This window comes from Larus michahellis, chromosome 7 (genome assembly GCF_964199755.1).
Source record: "Larus michahellis chromosome 7, bLarMic1.1, whole genome shotgun sequence".
Classification (NCBI taxonomy): domain Eukaryota; kingdom Metazoa; phylum Chordata; class Aves; order Charadriiformes; family Laridae; genus Larus; species Larus michahellis.
In genome coordinates this window covers 23,554,475-23,575,467 of record NC_133902.1, presented here as the reverse complement: position 1 = coordinate 23,575,467, position 20,993 = coordinate 23,554,475, and the positions used below count along the sequence as shown (strand labels likewise).

At 38.9% G+C, this 20,993-nt stretch overlaps 1 protein-coding gene across 1 annotated transcript in view; it reads left to right on the top strand.

Moving 5' to 3' along the window:
- COL5A2 (collagen type V alpha 2 chain) overlaps positions 1–19,010 on the top strand; it is a 113,458-nt gene extending 94,448 nt beyond the window's left edge. The window contains exons 36-54 of the mRNA XM_074593991.1: positions 1,697–1,750; positions 1,869–1,922; positions 2,974–3,027; positions 3,866–3,973; positions 4,083–4,136; positions 4,398–4,451; positions 5,576–5,737; positions 5,858–5,965; positions 6,962–7,069; positions 7,231–7,284; positions 7,616–7,723; positions 7,824–7,877; positions 9,533–9,640; positions 10,523–10,576; positions 11,287–11,394; positions 13,423–13,714; positions 14,535–14,722; positions 16,243–16,467; positions 17,360–19,010. Coding sequence (XP_074450092.1) covers positions 1,697–1,750; positions 1,869–1,922; positions 2,974–3,027; positions 3,866–3,973; positions 4,083–4,136; positions 4,398–4,451; positions 5,576–5,737; positions 5,858–5,965; positions 6,962–7,069; positions 7,231–7,284; positions 7,616–7,723; positions 7,824–7,877; positions 9,533–9,640; positions 10,523–10,576; positions 11,287–11,394; positions 13,423–13,714; positions 14,535–14,722; positions 16,243–16,467; positions 17,360–17,506 — 2,094 coding nt within the window. The 3' untranslated portion in view covers positions 17,507–19,010. The remainder of the gene's footprint in view (positions 1–1,696; positions 1,751–1,868; positions 1,923–2,973; positions 3,028–3,865; positions 3,974–4,082; positions 4,137–4,397; positions 4,452–5,575; positions 5,738–5,857; positions 5,966–6,961; positions 7,070–7,230; positions 7,285–7,615; positions 7,724–7,823; positions 7,878–9,532; positions 9,641–10,522; positions 10,577–11,286; positions 11,395–13,422; positions 13,715–14,534; positions 14,723–16,242; positions 16,468–17,359) is intronic.
- The last annotated feature ends 1,983 nt before the right edge of the window (positions 19,011–20,993 follow it).

Sequence of the window (20,993 nt, the reverse complement as noted above, 5' to 3'; positions counted from 1 at the left end):
CAGTTTGGCAATATCATGGGTTGACAGTCATTCTCATTCCCATTCCCGCTACCCTTCAAATTTGGTCTTCAAGTTTTTCAAGGCTGCTGTACACAACGTTTTAGGATATCTGTGTGCCGAGCCCGTGTTTTGTATAATCAATAGTGGATGTTAAGATGTCAATGGAAAGAATTCCCAGAAGTAGCATGTTCATGTAGGATTCTGCTAAGCTAACTATAGTAAAAATATGAAAAAAAGGACAAGCAGAGATGAATAGCCAAAACCCAAACCCACCAGTTCTGCCTCTTGGAGTAAGGCAAATGTCTTCTTATTCTTTGGACTGAGTTGCCCACAGTCTGTCCTGAGTTTCACAGGTGAAAATTCCTGTAAATGTACTGAGCTCCACATGGGCAGTAAGTCGCTGACACTTCTGGAAAGCTTTGAACCTCCTGTGCGTAAGTAACATGGCTGGTCTGCTCACATGCAGTAAATCCGGTATGGTCAAGAGATGTTGCACGCACACTTCTGCATAGACCAGCTGTCCAATAATCCTCAATGTACTGGGTTTGCCATATAGGCGCTGACTATATTTTCTTCACAGAAGCCGTTGTTTTTACATAAACTGCATCTACCTGATGTTCTTGGGTTTTGCAAATCAGTTGGAGTACTAACAGCTAGGCATTTGGAAATCTGAGATACATACGAAAGATGAGGGTTCTGACTGGACTAAATTTCTAGTTAAAGAAGGGAAGTTTTTTTGAGAAACCCTAGGATACAGAAACACTAACTCACAATTAGCAGCTGTGAGCTGGAATTTATTTGTAAGCTGGATAGTATCCAAAGGTACGGAACAGTTCTTAGTCATTGTAAGGCAAATTTATAGCTTACAGTAACAAAGAAAGTAATGGTGAACAAAACGTACATCCCTCTTCTAAAGCTAGATATCTGCAGATATCTCTTCTACCTATGACTACAGCATTGATGGTGATGCAATATCCTTTGTTAATGCTGTCTTTTTTGTATTTCTCTGCAGTTTGAACTCAGTGCAGATTTTTAGGGGAGGGAGAATTTTTTTCGAGACAAACGTGGTGCAAATTTGGGGTACTCTGCTTCTAGTAAAAGAGAATCGTAACTGGGATATCTAAATATCCAAGAATGTGATATGAGTAGTGCTGCAGGATCATTGTGTGCAGTTGATGGGTTTGGATGGAGAGATTGGAACTTATTTGCTTAACTGCCCTATGAAGAGAAAAAGAACATTTTGAGGAGTTTTCAAGATATAAATTAATCTTTGAAAGTAATAATGAACATGTTAAAATTAATTTAAACAATGAAATACTAGCATAAAAGAAATAGAGAGCTTCTATGCAAGTGGTGAAAAGAAGGACATTGTTTCCTCCTGAGAGAGCAAAATAAATCCAGGGCTTTTTTTATCATTGGCCTTATTCATAAATGCTGCATAAAGTAGAAGATGAAGTTAGTGAAGAAAGAGAGAATGAACGAAAGCAGGGCTTTTGAGATATGGGATTTTGGTCACTTAGAGAGGAAATGCAACTAAATTTTAGGTAAAGAAGACCCAACAAGATTTCAGAGGTAAAGGAGAAGTATTTAAAGCAATAAAAAAGCATATGGAAGTAGTACCATATCAGAAGTTTCAAATTAACTGTTTTGAAGAATCACTGGTTTTAACTTCCTTTTATCTTAATTTGTTCAAAAGGGTCTCCCTGGTCCAATAGGCCCAATGGGTCCAGCAGGTCCCACGGGTGAAAAGGTAAACAGATTTTTATGCCATTCCCTACTGAAGTTTTTTAATATTATCATACTTTATTGGCACTTTTGCGACTTGTCTGATAAGTTACTTGGGAAATAACATTTAATTTTATTTTAAGGGCGAACCAGGTCCTCGAGGTCTAGTTGGCCCTCCTGGCTCCCGTGGAAACCCTGTGAGTAAGCATGTTTGTTCTTTGCCTGACATAAGTTAGCAACATCTAACGCCGATCCAAACCCCAGGTTTTGTCTCATTTGCTGTTATATCTTCCTCTTTTTTCTTCCCCTTTCTTTGTAGCTAAAAATCTCCAGTTCCTGTCTTGATGCTGTGCACTTGCAAAACTCTTGCCAGATTTTGTTCCTCTGTCCTACGCTTGTCTTAGGCAATTTTTTACATAGAGTTACCCTCATTTGTCTCACTCCTGAAAGTATACCACCACTGTTAATTATTTAAATCTTTTTAAAGTCATGCCTGTACCAGATACTACTGTACCCATACAAATATTTAGGTGGACAAATCACAGAAGTGTATCTTAGTTTTCATCTAATTACACTAACTCTTGTCATCTTCCATCCATGTTGTGATTTAAGGATTTTAAGGGTTGGCTTTGATTAGGGAGTTAAAGACTCAGCCCTTCTAGATCCTTCATACTGCTTGGAATTGATTATGTCTCTGTCACAGATCAGAACAGCCTTATTTCCAGTGTAAATTGGAATAGCTTCCACCCCTCTGGGGAGTGCTGGAGCTGGGCAGCCTTCAGCTCCTTCTGTTCCAAACAAAGCTGTTGTGTGGAAAGCTCATTTGAAACAGCTCATAGCCCATTCTGACCTTGTAGAAGAATACATCTTTGAACTATTCTTTTTTTCCCAGCCTATCTGGTTGGAATGATAGGTTGCATAAAGTGTGCGCGGTTCGGCTAATCCTGCTGTCACTGGAAGTGGTAGTGAGCAGAATTTCTGCTATTGCAGTTCTAGTGCTTGCACATGCCTTCCATCTCTAAATTCTGAAAGTTTACATATAGTCTTGAACACATGGCAGATCTTAACATAGTTAACATCATTTATTTTGTGATAAAAAGATCATTTGATTCTGATTAATAGAGTAAAAGTATAATCACACTTATGACAGTAAATAGTTAACATCCTTTCTTGTATATTTAACTGCAAATTATACTGTATATAGAAAGACTGTTATGTTAAATACGGTTATTGTAATTTTTTTACCAGGGGTCCCGAGGAGAAAATGGCCCAACAGGCGCTGTTGGTTTTGCTGGTCCTCCGGTATGTGTTTTGTAACAGTAATGCTCTGACATACTTAGTTTCCTTCATTATGAATAATACTGCAGTGTTCTTGAACGTGAGTGACATCTGTTGTTGTTCAAAAAGAGCCGTTTCTTCTTCCCATCAGTATATCAAGTAAAGAAAAGGGCCAATAAATACTCTAGACAGTTGAAAAGTGGCTTTGTTGGTAAGATTATGTAATTGTTCACCAGATTTCATATTTTCATGAATATGCTATGTTGTTCCTTTGAGATTAAAATGAGGCAAGTTATAAAAATGTCATCTACTGAAGGTAGCAAAGATTTGCTCCACGAGTAGCAAAACCTGGAATGAATTGATGGACCAAATGGAAGGCTTGTGAGTTTTCTAGTGAATACCCCAAACTTTCCCACAGCCTAAATATTGTGTTTCAGACCTTTCACAGAGAGTCAGGCACCTGCTTCCCTTGGTGGGAAAAAGAAGACTAGAAAAGACAATGTTTGTTCAGTCCCTTTTGCATTTCGGTATGTAATAGCTACTGAGGAAAACAGAAAATCTAAAGGAAACAAAAATGTGAGGTAGATAATAAAATATTTTAAATGGAAATTCTGACTTCACAGACTTTAGAAAATCCCATCTGTGATGTTCTAAAGACTGCGATAAACTGTTATGGTTCTCTTGAACTGAACCATTTAGCAAATGCACTGTTTTCTGGGCTGATTTGTTCTCCTGTTATTTTTTGCCTTCTAGAAATTCCCTACAAAATGACTTTGTTAGGCTGGAAAGATTTGGTATTCTCTGAGCTGACGTCTCTTCTAAATATTATTTCTTATATAATTCTAAATATTATTTCTTATAGGGCCCTGATGGTCAACCGGGTGTGAAAGGTGAACCTGGAGAACCTGGACAGAAAGGAGATGCTGGGTCTCCAGGACCACAGGGTCTTGCTGGGTCTCCTGGTCCACCGGCAAGTATAAATAACATTGTCAGAGAACCAATGGCATAGGCCGATGTTGCTTATTTAAAATGTCCTGGGTGTTCACTATCACCCCCCCTTCTTTCTCCTTTCCTCTTAGGGTCCTTCAGGTGTTCCCGGTCTGAAAGGTGGTAGAGGAACTCAGGGTCCACCTGTGAGTAGATTTTATTTTTTTCTGACCTGACTGCAGATAATCTAATACTGAAATTTTATGTAATGTGTGTAGCATTATGTAATGCTGTGTGTAATGTGTGTAATGTCCTACAGCTTTATTTACAGCATTATGTAATGTGTGTAATGCACTACAGCATTACAGTCTGTAATTAGAACATTTGCTCACTAATTCAGCTGAGAACATTTGAGGTAGCCAGTGCTCTATTTATTTCAATAAAGTTGGCATTAAAATGTTTTTTAGGGTGCTACTGGATTCCCAGGATCTGCTGGAAGAGTTGGGCCTCCAGGACCTACTGTAAGTCAATTGTCATATTCCTAGTAGGTGTATTTTATAAACCGGTCGTTGAAAACCTGAAGACTAAGGAAAACAGGAAACATGAAGCAGTGTTTATGGCCAGCTGCTATAGAAGAGAACAGCTTGTCAGCACTGAGTTCTGTGACTGCATGCTTACATCCAACTTCATTAAATAAAACTCATTAGTCTTGGCCTTGATCCAGTGTCAGTGTGTCCAGATTAGTGCAATATTTTTCACTGCATTAAGGTGGCTTTGAGCTGTTCAAGCTGCTCTAATTACTTAATTGCTTACAGGAACAAAACAACAACCTATATCATTCCTGTACTTTTTAGTGTTTTGTCCCTTCAGTGGTGGCTGAAGTTAGGAGAGTTTTTGGAAAAAGGAGAGACCTCTGCTGGGTTATCTCATTGGTGGAGTTACTCATAAGATCCACTAAAATAAATTTAGAAACAAACCATGACAAACCCACAAAATCTCTCATGTCTAAACATTTTCAGAAGCACTAAAAGAAAAAAAACAAAATAGCTGTGGATCAGCAAAGGAGGATTCAACTCCACACAGAGAACTGTGCCACTCTCTTCGTATGCCTTTAAATGTTCTGATGAGAAAAATAACTTGCAGTCATTGTGAGTTTATCAAAAGGCGTGAAGTTGTGATAAACATAATACAAATGTGAAGTCTTTTAAAAATATGTGAGAAATGAACAAATGTCCATTAAAACAGTAATTTGTACCACATGAATGAAAAGGTTGAGTATGGACTTTATCTTGATGATGTTGGAAAGAATGGGCAAGGGTGAGTTTTCTAGATGTAGTTGAACAACTGAGTTAAAAAAAAAAAAGAAAAGAAAAAAGGGGGAGGGGAACCCCTGTCTTTTAAAGGAGTGAGTTTAGAATTGCAAATTGTTTGTGGTGAGGGGATGTAGCTTGGACATAATTTGATGAGATATTTATTTAATCTCATTTTTTTGGCCTTAAATGAGTTGAAAATAGCTCTTGGCTCATTCACACTTTGGGCCTTCCTTAGAGTGTGCGTATTTAGAATTAATCAAAGCACAGTTCTTAGAATTTAATTGTCCTGATCAGAAAAGGGTCCAATGTAATGAGATGTTTAATCTTCTTAGGGAGCTCCAGGGCCTGCCGGGCCTATTGGTGAGCCAGGAAAAGAAGGTCCCCCAGGTCTTCGTGGTGATCCTGGTTCTCATGGCCGTGTGGGAGATCGAGGGCCATCTGGGCCTCCTGGTGGTCCTGGAGACAAGGGTGATGCAGGGGAAGACGGGCAGCCGGTATGTCCTCGTTGATGTTAGTAATTCTCCCTAGACCAACTCTAGGCGTGGTCTCATTGTTACTTACACTTCTTGCTACTGAAATGATAGTGACACTGTTTTATCCTTTGTGGATTTCAGGGCCCAGATGGCCCCCCTGGTCCAGCAGGAACTACTGGTCAAAGAGGCATTGTTGGTATGCCAGGACAGCGAGGAGAAAGAGGCATGCCAGGGCTGCCAGGTCCTGCAGTAAGTAATGACCAAGTCAATATGCCACCAGTTTGGGCATTCTCATCATCCCTGTGGGATTCCAAACATAGTGCCCCATTGCAAGAGGATAAAGTTGGAAAACTCCAATTGCAGGAGTGAATATAGAGAGAATAGTAAACTAAATCTCTTGGAACTGCATGAAGTGAGAGTGGTTCCTGCCATATTGGAAGGTCTGAGCCTGAATTAAGAGTGAGTGGGTAATAGCTTTAAGACTTCTGGCTAAAATGTTCCTATTTGACTTAAAACTAGATCCTTGAAAAAAACAACCCCAGACTCTTCATTTAGGTGCCCAAAGGTCACTTGGATGTGAGTAAATACTCTGTAACTGGTATTTCATAAATTGTGAATTACAGTCTTCGAAATTGCCATTTGTGTTCTCTTTGCTTTCATGTAGGATTTATAGATATTTATTGGAAAGCCTAATGATCCAGAAGATCAAGCCATTAAATAGACTATTAGTAAAAGGGATGGTATGGAGGATTTGCCATTACCACTGGATCCATAAAGTGAATTTATAGTTAAAGTTGGCCAGAAATTATTCCAGGCTAACAAGATTTCTTGGTGTTGAGACAGGGAAAATAAGATCCTGTTACTTATTTCAAACTGCATTACAATTTTCCAGAGTCAAAAAGACCTCACCAATTGCAGATAATGCCATCAGACATATTGATATATCAAGGCAGTGTGTGCCTAAAAGAGTTGCTACCAGACAGACTAACTTTAAGTGTAGCTTCTAGTCAACAGAAGCCTATTCAAAAGCAACTAACACAATTAAACTGTTTAAAAACACACAGTATACTAAATATATATTCAAAATCTATAAGAATATTTTCCTTATTTATCAGGTTTTGGAAGTTACAAATGTTGATGGAACTTCAGACTGGATAATCAGTATTGTTTTTCAGGCAGCAGGTGTTTTTGTGCTTTCCCTCTTTTGTGTTAAAATTTTGATATGATATTTCTCATCTTTTTTAGGGTACACCAGGAAAACAAGGTCCCACGGGGCCACCTGGCGATAAAGGTCCCCCAGGACCTATTGGCCAGTCAGGTGCCACTGGACCTGTAGGTGAAGCTGGTCCTGAAGTAAGTATTAGAGCCTCATAATATGTAAAAAAAAAAAAGACGGTCTAGTGGTTATTCTCCTCAACTTGAAGTTAGAGGTGGAGAACAACTTTCTAGTTCTTTTATAGAAATGCAAAATAAGAGAGCTAATCAATAGCCCTATTTTTATTCCATAATTCTAGGGACCTGCTGGTAATGATGGTACTCCTGGACGAGATGGAGCTGTTGGAGAACGTGTAAGAATATATGGTTTTCTAAAGTCACTTCTGGAAATCTCCATTTTACTATTGACTTATTATAGATTTTCTGTTCGTTCAGTTAATTTGAATGGAGAACTTGTTCTGAAAGTGTGTCACAGCTTTGAACAAGTAGTACCTTTCAAAGGTGAGGAAACCTGGCTAAGAGTCTTAGAACACCTGCCTCCACAAACTCAGACCTGAGTTATTACAGAAGCAATATCTTTGTAGATTGTAATTGCTAGAAAATAGATTAGCAATGCTAGAGTCCTGTTGCTTTGGTCTAGTCCAGTCCTCGGTAGATAAGTAATGTTGAACTTATGTTTTGCAGGGTGATCGTGGTGAACCTGGCCCTGCAGGATTACCGGGTTCCCCAGGGGGTCCAGGAACTCCAGGTCCTGTTGGCCCTCCAGGAGATGCAGGTCAAAGAGGTGAAACTGTAAGTGATGCTATTTTTTTTTAATAGTTTGTTTATCAAAAAACTATTGTGTATGCTTTTGTGCATTCCTTCACATATCTTCTGTATGCGATCTTTGTAGGGTTCTCGAGGTCCGATGGGTCCCCCAGGTCGTGCAGGGAAAAGAGGTTTGCCTGTAAGTTCTCCATGGTCACTGTTGTTTTATCTGATGTATTTTTTACAGGGAAGTGTTTATGAGAAACTGAGCCCAAATTAGAATCACAGAATGACAGTGGTTGGCAGGGACCTCTGGAGATCATCTAGTCCAACCCCTCTGCCAGAGCAGGGTCCCCTCAAGCAGGTTGCACAGGAACACGTCCAGGCGGGTTTTGAATGTCTCCAGAGTTGGAGACTCCACCACCTCTCTGGGCAGCCTGTGCCAGTGCTCTGCCACCCTCAAAGTAAAGAAGTTCCTCCTCATGTTTAGGTGGAACTTCCTATGCTCAAGTTTGTGCCCATTACCTCTTGTCCTGTCCCCGGGCACCACTGAAAAGAGCCTGGCCCCATCCTCCTGACACCCACCCTTTAAGTATTTATAAGCATTGCTTATAAGAATGCTTATAAGAATGCTAAATAGGGCTTCAGCTTTTAGTGTTCTGACTGCAAGTGGATGCAGGTAGTCTTCTGAGCTGCAAAGCTGTACAAATCTGTTTGGAAACACTAATATTTCTACACTTTCTTTAAAAATACTTTGCAGAGAAATAACAAATGCTTTGAAAGCTTCTTTATTTGGAGTGCGTTGCTGTCCGGGTGATGGTAAGACCTGAGTTAGCAAATGGCTGGGGTCTGTGTTTGCAGTTCAAATAAGGAGTAAAAAAATGAATGCTGAACAAAAAAAGCAAATTTTTAGATAAAAACGGCAGAAATATAACAAAATCACCTGTTCCCATGAAACTGCCTTAATTCAACTCATGAGATTCTGACTTCAGTCCAAATGGAAAAACAAACACGAGCCATCTTTTTGTGTTACATAAGTCTTTTACAATCCAAGCTTGGAACAAAAATTAATTGCAAACTTGGGAAATTCAAAAGAATGTTGTCCCGTCCCTAGGCAGATGTCATATGAGAGACAGGAAAAGTTTATTGAGTAGTTAGTGATAATGATGCCATTGATAAACTATTTGGAATCTGGCATTGAGAAATTTAGCATGCAAGTTGGGACAAGAAATATAGAATTGAAAGCAGAAGCCATTTTTTCCAACGATTCTTGAATTAGTATGAAAAGTTTGGAACTATTAAAAATACCAAGAATGAAACTGTGATGGTAATTGAACCAGCTACTTGTACTGGGGAGTGTGGACTTTGTTGTCTGTAGTTAGGGAATGTAACTTCAGTTGTACTTTAACCATACTGAAGGTGAAAGGAGCTGTGAGACGTAAAGATGCAACATGGAGGATTTCATACTGAAAAAGTGCTGTATCATTATGAGTCTTTCATCTACAAAAATCATTTGCCATATCCAGTAAGGCAAAGAAATTTCTCAATCTTAAAAACTCTGTTATGTAAATTATTTAATTTAGTATTTTAGTATTTTTTTTGACTGCGTTATGAAGCTAAGTAGACTAAATTTACCACAACTATAATTAAGCACAACACGGTTTTCTGTAATTATTTACTTATTCTTTGGTAAAAAATTAAGATTCTTGGAGCTGCACCAACATCACCTTCTTTCCAGCTTTAGTGTGAAGGAGGCCTGAATGTAGTGTCTAGAAGAAAATGAGGGGGTTTTGAGGTTGGGTTTTTTTTTTTTTTTCAGTTCAGAATTTTACATTTCATCACTGATATTTACAGGGTCCCCAAGGACCTCGTGGTGACAAAGGTGACAATGGAGACAGAGGCGACAGGGGCCAGAAAGGACACAGGGGTTTCACTGGGCTTCAAGGTCTTCCTGGTCCTCCTGTAAGTTGTTCTGGTTTTACTATAATTTTATTTCCTTGATTGTCAAATAATGTATTTGGAACATAGTTATTTAAAATGGAAAAAAAAAAAAGCAGACATGAGTAATTGTTTTCCCACAAGGAGTTTGTGAGTGTCCCAGCTGTCTGTACTTGCTAATATTTTTAATGCCATTTTACAATGCTATCGCATGATGAGGTAAACCTGTGCTTTGCCTGATATGTGCTCTCCTACTCTTGTTCCGTTTGTGACAGTCCTACAGTGACCGATCACAGACCTGTCAGCACAAGATGGTAGCAAAAGCTGATAATTTGAGATAAGCACATTAGAGTGTGAAATGCTTTTTAGCAGTGTTTGAACTCTTTACAGTCAAGGAATCAAATGCAAAATGCCATGAGGACTTCGATAGTATCTGTCACTAACTTCATGATTTCAGTGGCAACTGAATGGAAATGTCATGAAAAACTTAATTTTTTTACATTTGTTCCCTGATCCTGTACAAGAGCTGGAAGTTTCATCATGCAGGAAAAGAAACAGAAAAACCCCAACATCCAAAGCATCTTTCCAGTTCATTATTGCGCTGTCAGTTACTCTTTTGTAAGCTAGTCTAATTGTCATGAAAGTGCGGCTTTTCTGCAGAAATAACTTGATATATAGACAAGCACCAGTAATTTCAATTAAGCTAAATTGTGATTACAGTTGTTCTCTTTCTGACAAAAGTGAACAATAGAATGAAAATGAATCATAAGAGGGAAAGGTACTACCCATTTTTCATGTATATTATAATTGTATTCACACGGAGTTGTGTGTATCACACACTAATTCTTTAAAAGGAAAGGAATGTGCTTTAAACGTAGAAATGATATGATAATTTCTTCTGTTTAGGGTCCTATTGGTGAACAGGGTAGTCCTGGCATTCCAGGCCCATTTGGTCCTCGGGTAAGTGTAATGTTTCAGGTTTAAGGTTTTTCTTGCTTGTTTTTTTTCCGCAATCAGGTTTCTATTTCTGCATCACTTTTATTTCACTGGCTTTTATTGACTTCAGTATCAGGTGGGATTACCCTACTATCTTTTGCTGAGAGACATTACCTTGTTTAATATAGTAAAACTTTGACATAATTGTAGTTTATAGCTAGATAAAAGGTCAATTCAGAATAACTACAGGGCTACGGTCTCTTCTTATAGACGCTTTTGCTGCAGCTGATACAAAGCCATATATGTGGCAGCTCTGCTAATTGCTACTCTGCCTTTCGCACCCCCATGAATGTCATTCACCCAAAAGTAAAGGAGAAATATGACTCCCTCAGATGTTCCCAGGTGACAGTGTACCTCTGAGTCTGTATACATGTGGGTGTACAGCAGCTACTCCAGTTGTCATAGTACCTGGAATTGAACCCACTTAAATGCTTTAGGAAAAAATATACAGCTGACCCAAGGTATATTGGCTGAGGGGACTGACTTCAGAACAGCAGCATTGAAGCTGCCTTCTTACTTTTAGAGAAGAAGAAAAAGGGTGATTTTGAAAAGTTTGGTAATAGACGCAAATAATTGGATTGCTTCCTGGAAAGGTGCTGCTTGTAAAGGGCTGTTTTCTATAACTTTGTTACGAAATGCGAAAATGCATTCCTTCTTTCTCTTACATTTTCTAGGGTCCTCCAGGTCCAGTTGGTCCTTCCGGCAAAGATGGAAGTCCCGGTCCACTTGGGCCAGTTGGGCCTCCTGGTGTTAGAGGGAGTGTAGGAGAAGCTGGACCTGAGGTAAGTTGATGGGAATATGGAAGGAAAAGGTTACATTCAAATAATGAGATTTTATACAGTCCGTTGCATCACTTTCTCAAACATCCATGAGTTCAAGACAAATGGTAAGGTTTGATACAGTTTCTCCAACAAATAGCCGGGGTAACTGTGTTTTGAAAGGGCTCGTTTTCATCTTCCAGACCTGTGACATTCCTGGTTTTATCCACCTATGCTCTCCTTTGGCCAGCTGAGGGCTACTTCTGCAGTTAGCTCACTGGATCCTGTTAGATCTGCAGTTCAAAATGGGTATTTGGCAAGTTGGGTCCTAAAACCTCAGGCTTAAGCATAGGTCAGTTGGTGTATCTGGAACCAGCACTAGTTCAAAGTCAGCCGTCCCGCAAAGGCGGCACTGAATTTTAACAGCCGTGTGGCTGATTGCCAGCAGCGCACTCCGTCATGCCTTGCCTTCAGGAAATCCTTCAGTCCAAATGAGCAGCCCAAACTCTACCACTCAGCTCAGCTGACCTTCAGTCAGATCTGAGGTTTACATACATCAACCATTAACTGATTCGCAACTAATGAAAAATGGTTTGACCATTTTGGAAAAAGTCCTAAACCTTTGCTAAGCGCCGCAGGCATATTTCACATTTACCAATTCGTGATAACCTAAGTCATAAAATGTAAGTTATACTATCCCAAGAAAGATAAGTTAGGAAATTAGAGGGATTTGACAAAAGGGTGATCTGGATGAGCACGTGAAGAATGGAAAGACTGGTATTGCTTATTTTAGGAAGAAGTGGGAAAGGTGGAATAAAAGTGGAATAAAATAATGAGCAAGACAGAGAAGGCCGTTGCTGCTGGTTTTTTGTCTTGTAAGGCATGGTGTTTCCTGTGTTTATTGTGTGCTAATATCCACCCTATTTAATTTTAATTCCTGCCAGTTATTGGTATGTCCACTTCTGCCGAGGCACCAAGACTCGAATGAATAGTCTATGGTAGAGCATAAGAATACAACGTGTACCAGATCCTTCCTCTGGGTAATGAGACAGTACACGAAATATCGCATACCTGTAACTTCAGTTTTGCTTTCCTTGGTGGCTTGCTGCAACTATAAATTGGAACCACAAAGCGAGAAATAGAAGTTAAGATTTCTTTTGTAAGGTGCAGTGCGTGTTAGTTTGGGTGTGCGCTCTGCAGTAAACATTAGGAGCACTGGTTGCGAATTCTGAAGTAATTACTCTCAAAGGAAATGCCCCATTCTGATATACCATCTGATGCACCAGAGCATCAAACTCACAGTGAAGGTATGTTACAGACTTTCTGCTGCTGAAGAAGAGCTGGTAGAGCCTGCGGGCGGAGATATTAACAGGTGCATTCTGTCTCAGGACTCAGTTACCTCCCCAGGTGTCACAATTCAGGTTGACAAAAGGACCTCACAACCCATCATTGAGGAAAACATTCTCAGTCAGGAAAACACCTTCTCTGATGAGTAAGGATGATGTAGATTCTGTCTCACCTGTGGCCAGAAAGCTCAGCACTGTGCAGGACAAATGTAAAGGTATTTCTAGTGCCAAATTTTCTGTCCAGGCTTTACTAGTTGAAAATGTGCCTGAGGTGACTCAGGGGAAGCAGGAATTTTAGGTTGCTCTAAAAATCACTTACAGCTGTTGGGATTTTTGAGAAATAGAGTTATTAGGCAGGGATTTGAACAAGGAGGGACAGATGGCTTAAAAAATGAGAATGAGGAGGCCATTCTTTGGTGACTTTTTCAGCTGTTAAGTCTGAAATCAGGAGAAACAAAAAATTGAGCAAGGTATTAAGACAGGCGGAGAGGGCATGAAGCAGAGAGAATACCTCTCATCCAGTTCTAATCTCTTAGCTCTGTACCTGGAAATGTGAATTGTTTATCTATATTTGAGTTTTCCCTGCACATTAGGGTGATTGGCCGTGAAGTTTTGCTCTTTTATTGTCTGGCTTTGCTATCATTTTGCATAGTATTTACTCTGCTGTGCCTCTATGGCTTTTTTTTTTTTTTTTTTTTAACCTTAGGGTCCACCAGGTGATCCTGGCCCTCCGGGACCTCCAGGGCCTCCAGGCCATCTCACTGCTGCCATTGGTGACATTATGGGACACTATGATGATGCTATGGCAGATCCGCTACCAGAGTTTACTGAAGACGAAGCAGCCCCAGATGACCATAATAAAACAGACCCAGGAGTCCATGCCACACTGAAGTCACTGAGCAGCCAGATCGAGACTATGCGCAGCCCAGATGGTTCAAAGAAACACCCAGCACGGACTTGCGATGACCTGAAGCTGTGCCACCCATCCAAGAAGAGTGGTGCGTATAAGCACACCATCTCCTGCATGTGCCATATGATTCTGTCCTATTTCCAGTAGATACTTGGTCACTGGAAAAAATAGTGTAATACAGGTTTTGACAGTCTAAATTGACATTCACACTAGGAGCTTGAAAACTTCTTATACTTCCATGGAACACTACTTCTGAAAGTGTTTTCACCATGGAGCACCACTTATACGATGACAGAGCTAGATTGGTACCTAGTTGTGAATATTTGCTTAAGTGCTATTAGCTCAAAACGTCACCTGTGGGTGTTTTTCATCCAGAATTCTCTGCTGCTGCTCCATAGTGCCAATTCGTAGGTGGTAATGCTCTAATGTACCATTTAGGACTTTCCCTAATTTATATGGATTACCAGTGATAAATCAGAACAGACTGGAAGATAATTTGTGGCAGGCCTTCCCAGCTTTTTCCCTGTTTCTTTACCTCCAACATCAACATTAGGAAGGGATGCCATCAGTTTCTCATATGTAGGGAAAACTGTCTTCTACCCATTGTGTGTTCTTTACACACTTCGAGTGTCCAGGAGCTTTGCAATGGATTTAAACAACCTTAACCTTGAACAGCTTTCAAGCGTGCGTTCCCCAGTTTTGAAATATTTGAAATACTGATCAGCTTGTATCTTAAAGTAAGATTATAGTGTATACCTGATGCATACGTCAAAGCATGCATCAGATGATGTGGAACATTGTCTTGTTTTCCGTGTGTTTTGTACTGTCATGACATACTTTTTCTTATCTCCCCAGTTATTTCAAGAATCTTAATAACGTAATGGAATCACATTTTATGTTCTTTGTAGGTGAATATTGGATTGATCCTAACCAGGGATGTGTTGAAGATGCTATTAAAGTGTATTGCAACATGGAAACTGGAGAGACCTGCATTTCTGCAAACCCATCTACCATTCCACGTAAAACATGGTGGGCCAGCAGGTCGTCTGACGTAAAGCCCATTTGGTATGGCCTGGATATGAACAGGGGATCACAGGTAACTAAATAAATTTAATGTCAAGAATCTACTTCTATGAAACTTGTTTCTTTCTGGTTTAGAACTTCATCTGCTATCTGTGTTATAACTATTGATTGACTGGCTTATATTCAATTGGGTGTTACCGTACAGTAATTATAGGGAAGAGCCGGGAGAAACAATGCAGGTGCATCTAAGGCAGGATTGGCTATAAGTATGCCATTTCTGAAAGAGATTTATTTCTCTAGATCCCGAAAACGTCAACTTCTCTAGCAGTCTACTTTAGTAACTCACTACCCTTGTTCTTAAAAAGTGTACTTTTACCCTAATACATGATTTAAATCACTGCTGTTTTAATTGAATTCTACTCTTTTTTTTTCAGAAAGTTCTTTACTGCTAAAAAATACAAAGCTTATTTTATAAATCCACTCAGCTAATTCCTTTTTTAAAAAAGTGTGATTGTTATCATATGTGTTAGAATGCTCAAAGCTGAATGCGTCAGTCTCCAGGCAGACAAAAATTCCACTCTTTTGGCTTTCTGTTGGGCTTTCCCTGTGTGGTAACTTTTAAAAGTGAGCTTAATGATCCTGCCAAATAACCGAAGTTTATGCTATGCAAAGTATATAATAAATTTACAAGCTTTCACCATAATTATTCCTAGTTCATAAAATTAAAAGCACAGAGAATATTTTCAATTGTTATTTCATAGGAAGTAATTAAATATCTTTAAAATAAGTATTTGGTGTGTAAACATAACAGTGCTGTTATCAGTTGGATTCCTGATGATGGTTCAGAACTTCAACATTTGAGAACAGATGTGATATTGAGAGCAGATGTGATATTGATTGCTTTTATTGAGATGCTTTCAATTATTATTAAATTCATGAGAACTTGCCATGACCCGAGATGTCACAGTTCATGTTTAGCTGCCTGCATACACGTATGCTCTTTGGAAGAAAAAATTATCTTCAGCAGTATTATCAAAGAGTATTTAATTTTTGAAAACACGGTCAGATTTGATAACAGTATGATCTGTGCAATAGTCATATGCGCTCTATATAGATTCTAAATAATAAGTATATCTGAGATTGCTGAATAGAGATAATACATTTTGTAAAAAATGACAGTATTAGTGCCTAAGATTTTCTTTTTCCCTTTGAAAAGGAAAGAAGACTTTCCTTATCTAGTTTGAGGTTGCTCTATGCACTATTTCATGCAGAAGGTTTAGTTCCTACTGAATCCCTTTTTGAAAGAAGGCAGAATTCATTCCAAAACTTGGCATGTCTGCGGAGACCCACCTGCCTTTCAGTTGTTCAGCTGCAGAGCTTTACGGTCAAAATTCTCCTATTACAGCATGTCTACATTTCTTTGTCCTCAACTGGCAGCAAATTACCAAATAAACCATTCTAAGATTTTATGTAATAGGGCTTCTGCTAGTCACATCTGCAAAGGGTTACGATAATGACAGAGGTTTCTAAAATTCATGAACTCTTACAGAATTTTCTTGTAATATATGTTCATCTGTTTCTTTATCTTCATAGTTTGTGTACGGGGATACAGCTGTCACTCAGATGACATTCCTCCGCCTCCTATCAAAGGAAGCTTCCCAGAATATCACTTACCTTTGTAAAAACAGTGTTGGGTACATGGATGACCAGACTAAGAACCTGAAAAAAGCTGTAATTCTGAAAGGGGCCAATGACCTGGAGATCAAAGCGGAGGGAAACAGCCGATTCAGATACACTGTTCTGCATGACAGCTGCTCTGTAAGTTTGGGTGTTTTGTCATTTGTTATAGAGAATAAGGACTTTTGTCTTCTAGTTTCAGTTCTTCCTTGATTTAGAAAAAAAATCCGTAGAATGGGGTAATCAAAATGCTGCAGAATTTCACCATGAATTGTAGAAGTAACTGGTCAAATAGGTATTTTACTACAATTCTAGCTTCACGTAGTAGAAGTCTACATTATTCAGAGGATATTCACTAATTACTAGTTATTGTGAGCATACTGAGATACGTCTCTTGCCATTTTGCATTTTCCAGTGCTTGTGTGCCTCTGTGTGTAATCACACAAAGAGGTCAGGAAACCTCAAGCATTTGTCTGCCCGATGGGTAAGATTGTTGCAGCAATACACTGGAGGGAACCCCATGGTACTATGACTGACTGAGTCAGAAAGGAAAATGTTCTCCCCAGAAATTCGTAGTGGGCATAAAAATGAGCAAGTGGTAAATTTAGTCATGTTCGTTAGCATTCTCAGCCCAGCCCAAGATGCTAGCAAAATATTTCTAAAATTACTTTTGCACTTGAAATAAATTAGAGTACTCTCTGTGCTTTAAAGTAATATAGCCCAAGAATATGTGCGCAGGCGCATATTAAAAGATAGAGAAGAAGAAAAGAAAAATCAGTCCAGCTCGAGGGGGAAATCCTGCTGTGTCAGTCTGACAGGTCTGTTCATCAGTGTAAAAGCAAGATATGTACGTTTTAAAATAACCAAGTTGCAGTACAGGCCGGGGGGGTGTTGCTCAGTGAAGATACAGTGAGACCCTTCTGACCTGTCAGACAGCCGACTCGCCAGCTGAGCTGGGGTTCAGACTGTTTCTGATACGAGCTCTGGCCTAAGTTTTGATTTATTTTTTTTTTCTTTTTTTTTTCCCCTCCAGAAACGTAACGGGAACACGGGCAAGACTGTCTTTGAGTACAGAACACAGAATGTGGCACGCTTACCTATCATAGATATTGCACCGGTGGACATTGGCAGTACCGACCAGGAATTTGGAATTGAAATTGGGCCAGTTTGCTTTGTATAAGAGGAAGGGGGGAAATTAACACGCTACCCAGCAACAGCAGCAATTAAACACATGAACTTAGACTGATTGAAGTTAATCCTGAGACTCTTGAAGTAATGGCTGATATTGGATCAGCATTGTATATACGGTTCTTTTTAAGTGCCCGGCCTCCTTTTGAATATTTATTTTACTTACAAACCTTCTGTTTTAAATGATTGAAACCAACTTTTTAGTACAACAGTAGAATTTTAAGAGGATTGACGACCACCTTTTAAAAGCAATATGAATCTTTTCCTTGCTCTTGTTTCAAATTATTTTGAAATTTACAGATATTCAAAATAGATAGTTTTAATGTGGGACTATGTAAAGTTCTAAGGATTATTTCTTTTGCTTGGATGCATACTGAATAACAGAAAAAATAGAGCACTTTTGTCAGCCACTGGCTATATTTCAATTATACATACTCCCTCAACCCCAGTTTGTCTTCCTGTGGTTGCCAGTGTGATAGTCATTAACAGAAATCTGTCTTTTGTAGAAGAAAATCTCTTCAGACGAGATCATCTTAATTTGGCATTGTCTTTCCTGCACTTTTCCATGTAATAGTCTGCTCAGAAGAGTATTCTGTAGCCACGATTAATTTATGAAGTAAAAATACTCCTGGGGTAAATATGAGTTTTCAGTAGGGGTGTCCCATATCTTAAATTTTAAGGCCAGACTTCACTTCTCACAATGTATCTGTGTAATTCTATTAAATTGTCCTTAATCTTCAAAATACATCTTAAACCCAATACTTGTTGATTTTCCAATACTTGCCCATCTTAGAAGCCATTACGTATCAAATTATACAGATGTCTTATATATGGTGCCAATTTATGTATGTTGCAAATCATTCACATGTATACCAGACCAATTGTTAATAAAGAGAAAGAAAGGTTAGACATTCATTTTTTTTATCTGACATCCAGACATGCATCACCAGGAATTTGATTTATTGGCCTTGAGCTGTCAAGGCAAGAAAGTTCCATCATTTCTTAGCATGAGCTACCTCATCTCTGGAAGTTGGGATGCATTTAATATTCCTGTTTCTATTTTAGATATTAAAAGGTGCTATGCTTCTGTTGTTATTTCGAGAAAGGAGATAGGCAGGGCAAAACCAACAAAAAAGTGATGGTGCTAAATGACTCTGTAGAAGGCTGATGAAATAAAAACGCCTATTGTCAATGTAATTTTCAGAGCTTAGCTGTTAGGCTTATGGTGTTTGAGAGAACAATGTTACAGTGCATTTATTTGTTGGTCATACATTATATAGAATGTTTTGTACCACTAACATGCTTTATTTTGTAAAGTATGTGGGTACAAACTTACGTAGTCTTTTTGTTTCTTTATTGCATCGGTGCTCTCCACGGTTTTTGTTTGTTCCTTTAAAAAAAAATAAACAGCTGGGGCCATCCCTAAAGAAAGTCATGCACATAGCTTTATTCATGTATCTTTGCAAAGCATTTAATTAAATACATGCTTCTTGCTATGTAAATGGTTTCCTTTTTGTAGAATTCCTTCTAGTATGTCCCATATCAGTTCGTTTCCAGGAAATTAAAAACAGAAGTATTTACTTTTGGTTTGTTGCTATTTGAATAACTCATTTGCAATCCATTCTCCTGGAGTATATTACCCTTAGGAATATAAAGGTATTATGAATGATGCCCTCTGTGCCAGTTTTTACGAGATAGGCGTCAATTTGTATGAATTAATCACCAGCAGTCCTATTAACGCTACCTAACTAGGATTGTTTGAGACTCCAGAGAAAGAGAACTTTTATTCCAGACTGAATAAAACGTAACTTAGCCAATTGTCAATGTATGTTATCTCTGATTGATAGAAAACAGTTTCTGGACAAGCCATAAAGTTGCATTGTAGCAAGGCAGGCAAGAATTTACATTCCCTTCCTCCTTCAGAAAGGGTGGGAGCTTTGCAATTTTCCAGTCGTTCACATGTGTGTCCGTATGGGGTAGGTAGGGTCTGGGAGCAGGGAAGTTGAGAGGTTCATGCTGATGTTATCTGTTTGCTTTGATTAGCCAAGTAGGAACTCTATGATTTCTTTTTCACTAGCATGAAATAATTGCTATAAGTATGTGACTCAGGAGTTAGCTTATCATATTGGATTCTTAAGCAGTTTTAAATAACATTATTTTCACTGAATGATCTGAGGTGTAATGGCTTGCTCCAACACATTCATCCAAAGGTAGCTACACAGTGGCTGTGATCATATCTCTATAGACCATTTATCCCGATGCACAAAATAAATAACATTTGGAGTATAGATGCATGTTTGGAAGTTATTTTTAATCTCTGATTTTCATCAGCAGAGTATTGTAATTCACGATTAGTTTAAATGTTTTGTGAGGTTGTTGAAGGAGAAGAGCGTGTCATTATGAAGGATACTTTTTTTTTTTCCTTTTCAAGTCTCCCTTTGCATCTTTATCTCCATATGAAGCATGCAGTATTTCCTCAACCGGGTGCCTTGCGCACTGAAAAAGCTTTAACTAGAAAGCACTCTAAGGTAATATTCTGTAAAAACCATCGCTGGAGAATCACTGAAGCAAAGTCTTGCTTGAAGTGTGAGCTCGCAGGAAATCCAAGTGATTAATTGAGGAGTCTTTGTAATGCAAGTGGTTGGATGTGCTTTTTTTCTTCTCTCGACTAACTATGTTTATTGCATACATGCATATTACATCTCTTTCCCTGTTTAAGTATTTCTCAGAGTATTGTAGAATCTTTTTAAGCAGCCAAAAAAACCAAAGGGGGTGGAGGTGGCAGGAATTTCACTACTTTAAACTGCTTTGGCTCTTATCCAGGCGAAGTGGCGTAGCCTCATGGAAATGCAGCTTTAATTTCACAGGCCTAGAATGAATGAGCTGCCAATTTGCAAAAGGTTGGTTAACTTATCAAGTAGCATTACGTAAATATCAGCTATTTATGACATTTAGCTCAGTTCTGTCTTGCTTGCAAATGGCCTCAGAAATAGTAAAAAAGGCACTTTAGAGTGGTTATGATTATATACGATCAGCGACCGCATTAAAATTGAGTTCGAGTTATAAGCGTTGCTTATTGCTATTGTTTTCCATAACTGACCTGTCCTCAGTGAGCAGCGAACCCTGGGACTGCCAGTAGCTGGCATGTTCTCTCTTGGTTTCTCAAAAACAGTAGTGCAATAGTTGGTTGGCAACTGTTCACGAAAATCTCATCTAGAAGGTAAAATTCTGTTATTCGCTGCTCATAGTTTAGCACTTACCCTAGGGTTACGTCAGTGGTGTAGTTGATGCAGCAGTTTATCTTGAACATTTAGAGGAAGACGTTTGGATTCTTTTGTAATTTGATTTTAACCAGTTTATCTGGATTTCCAATGTTAGTTCTGAAGGTGCTTGTATCATCGCTTTTATCCCTGTGCCACTGAACTCTAGATATAAAATAACCAGACTTTGTATGTAATTACGCAGCTGATTACAGATTT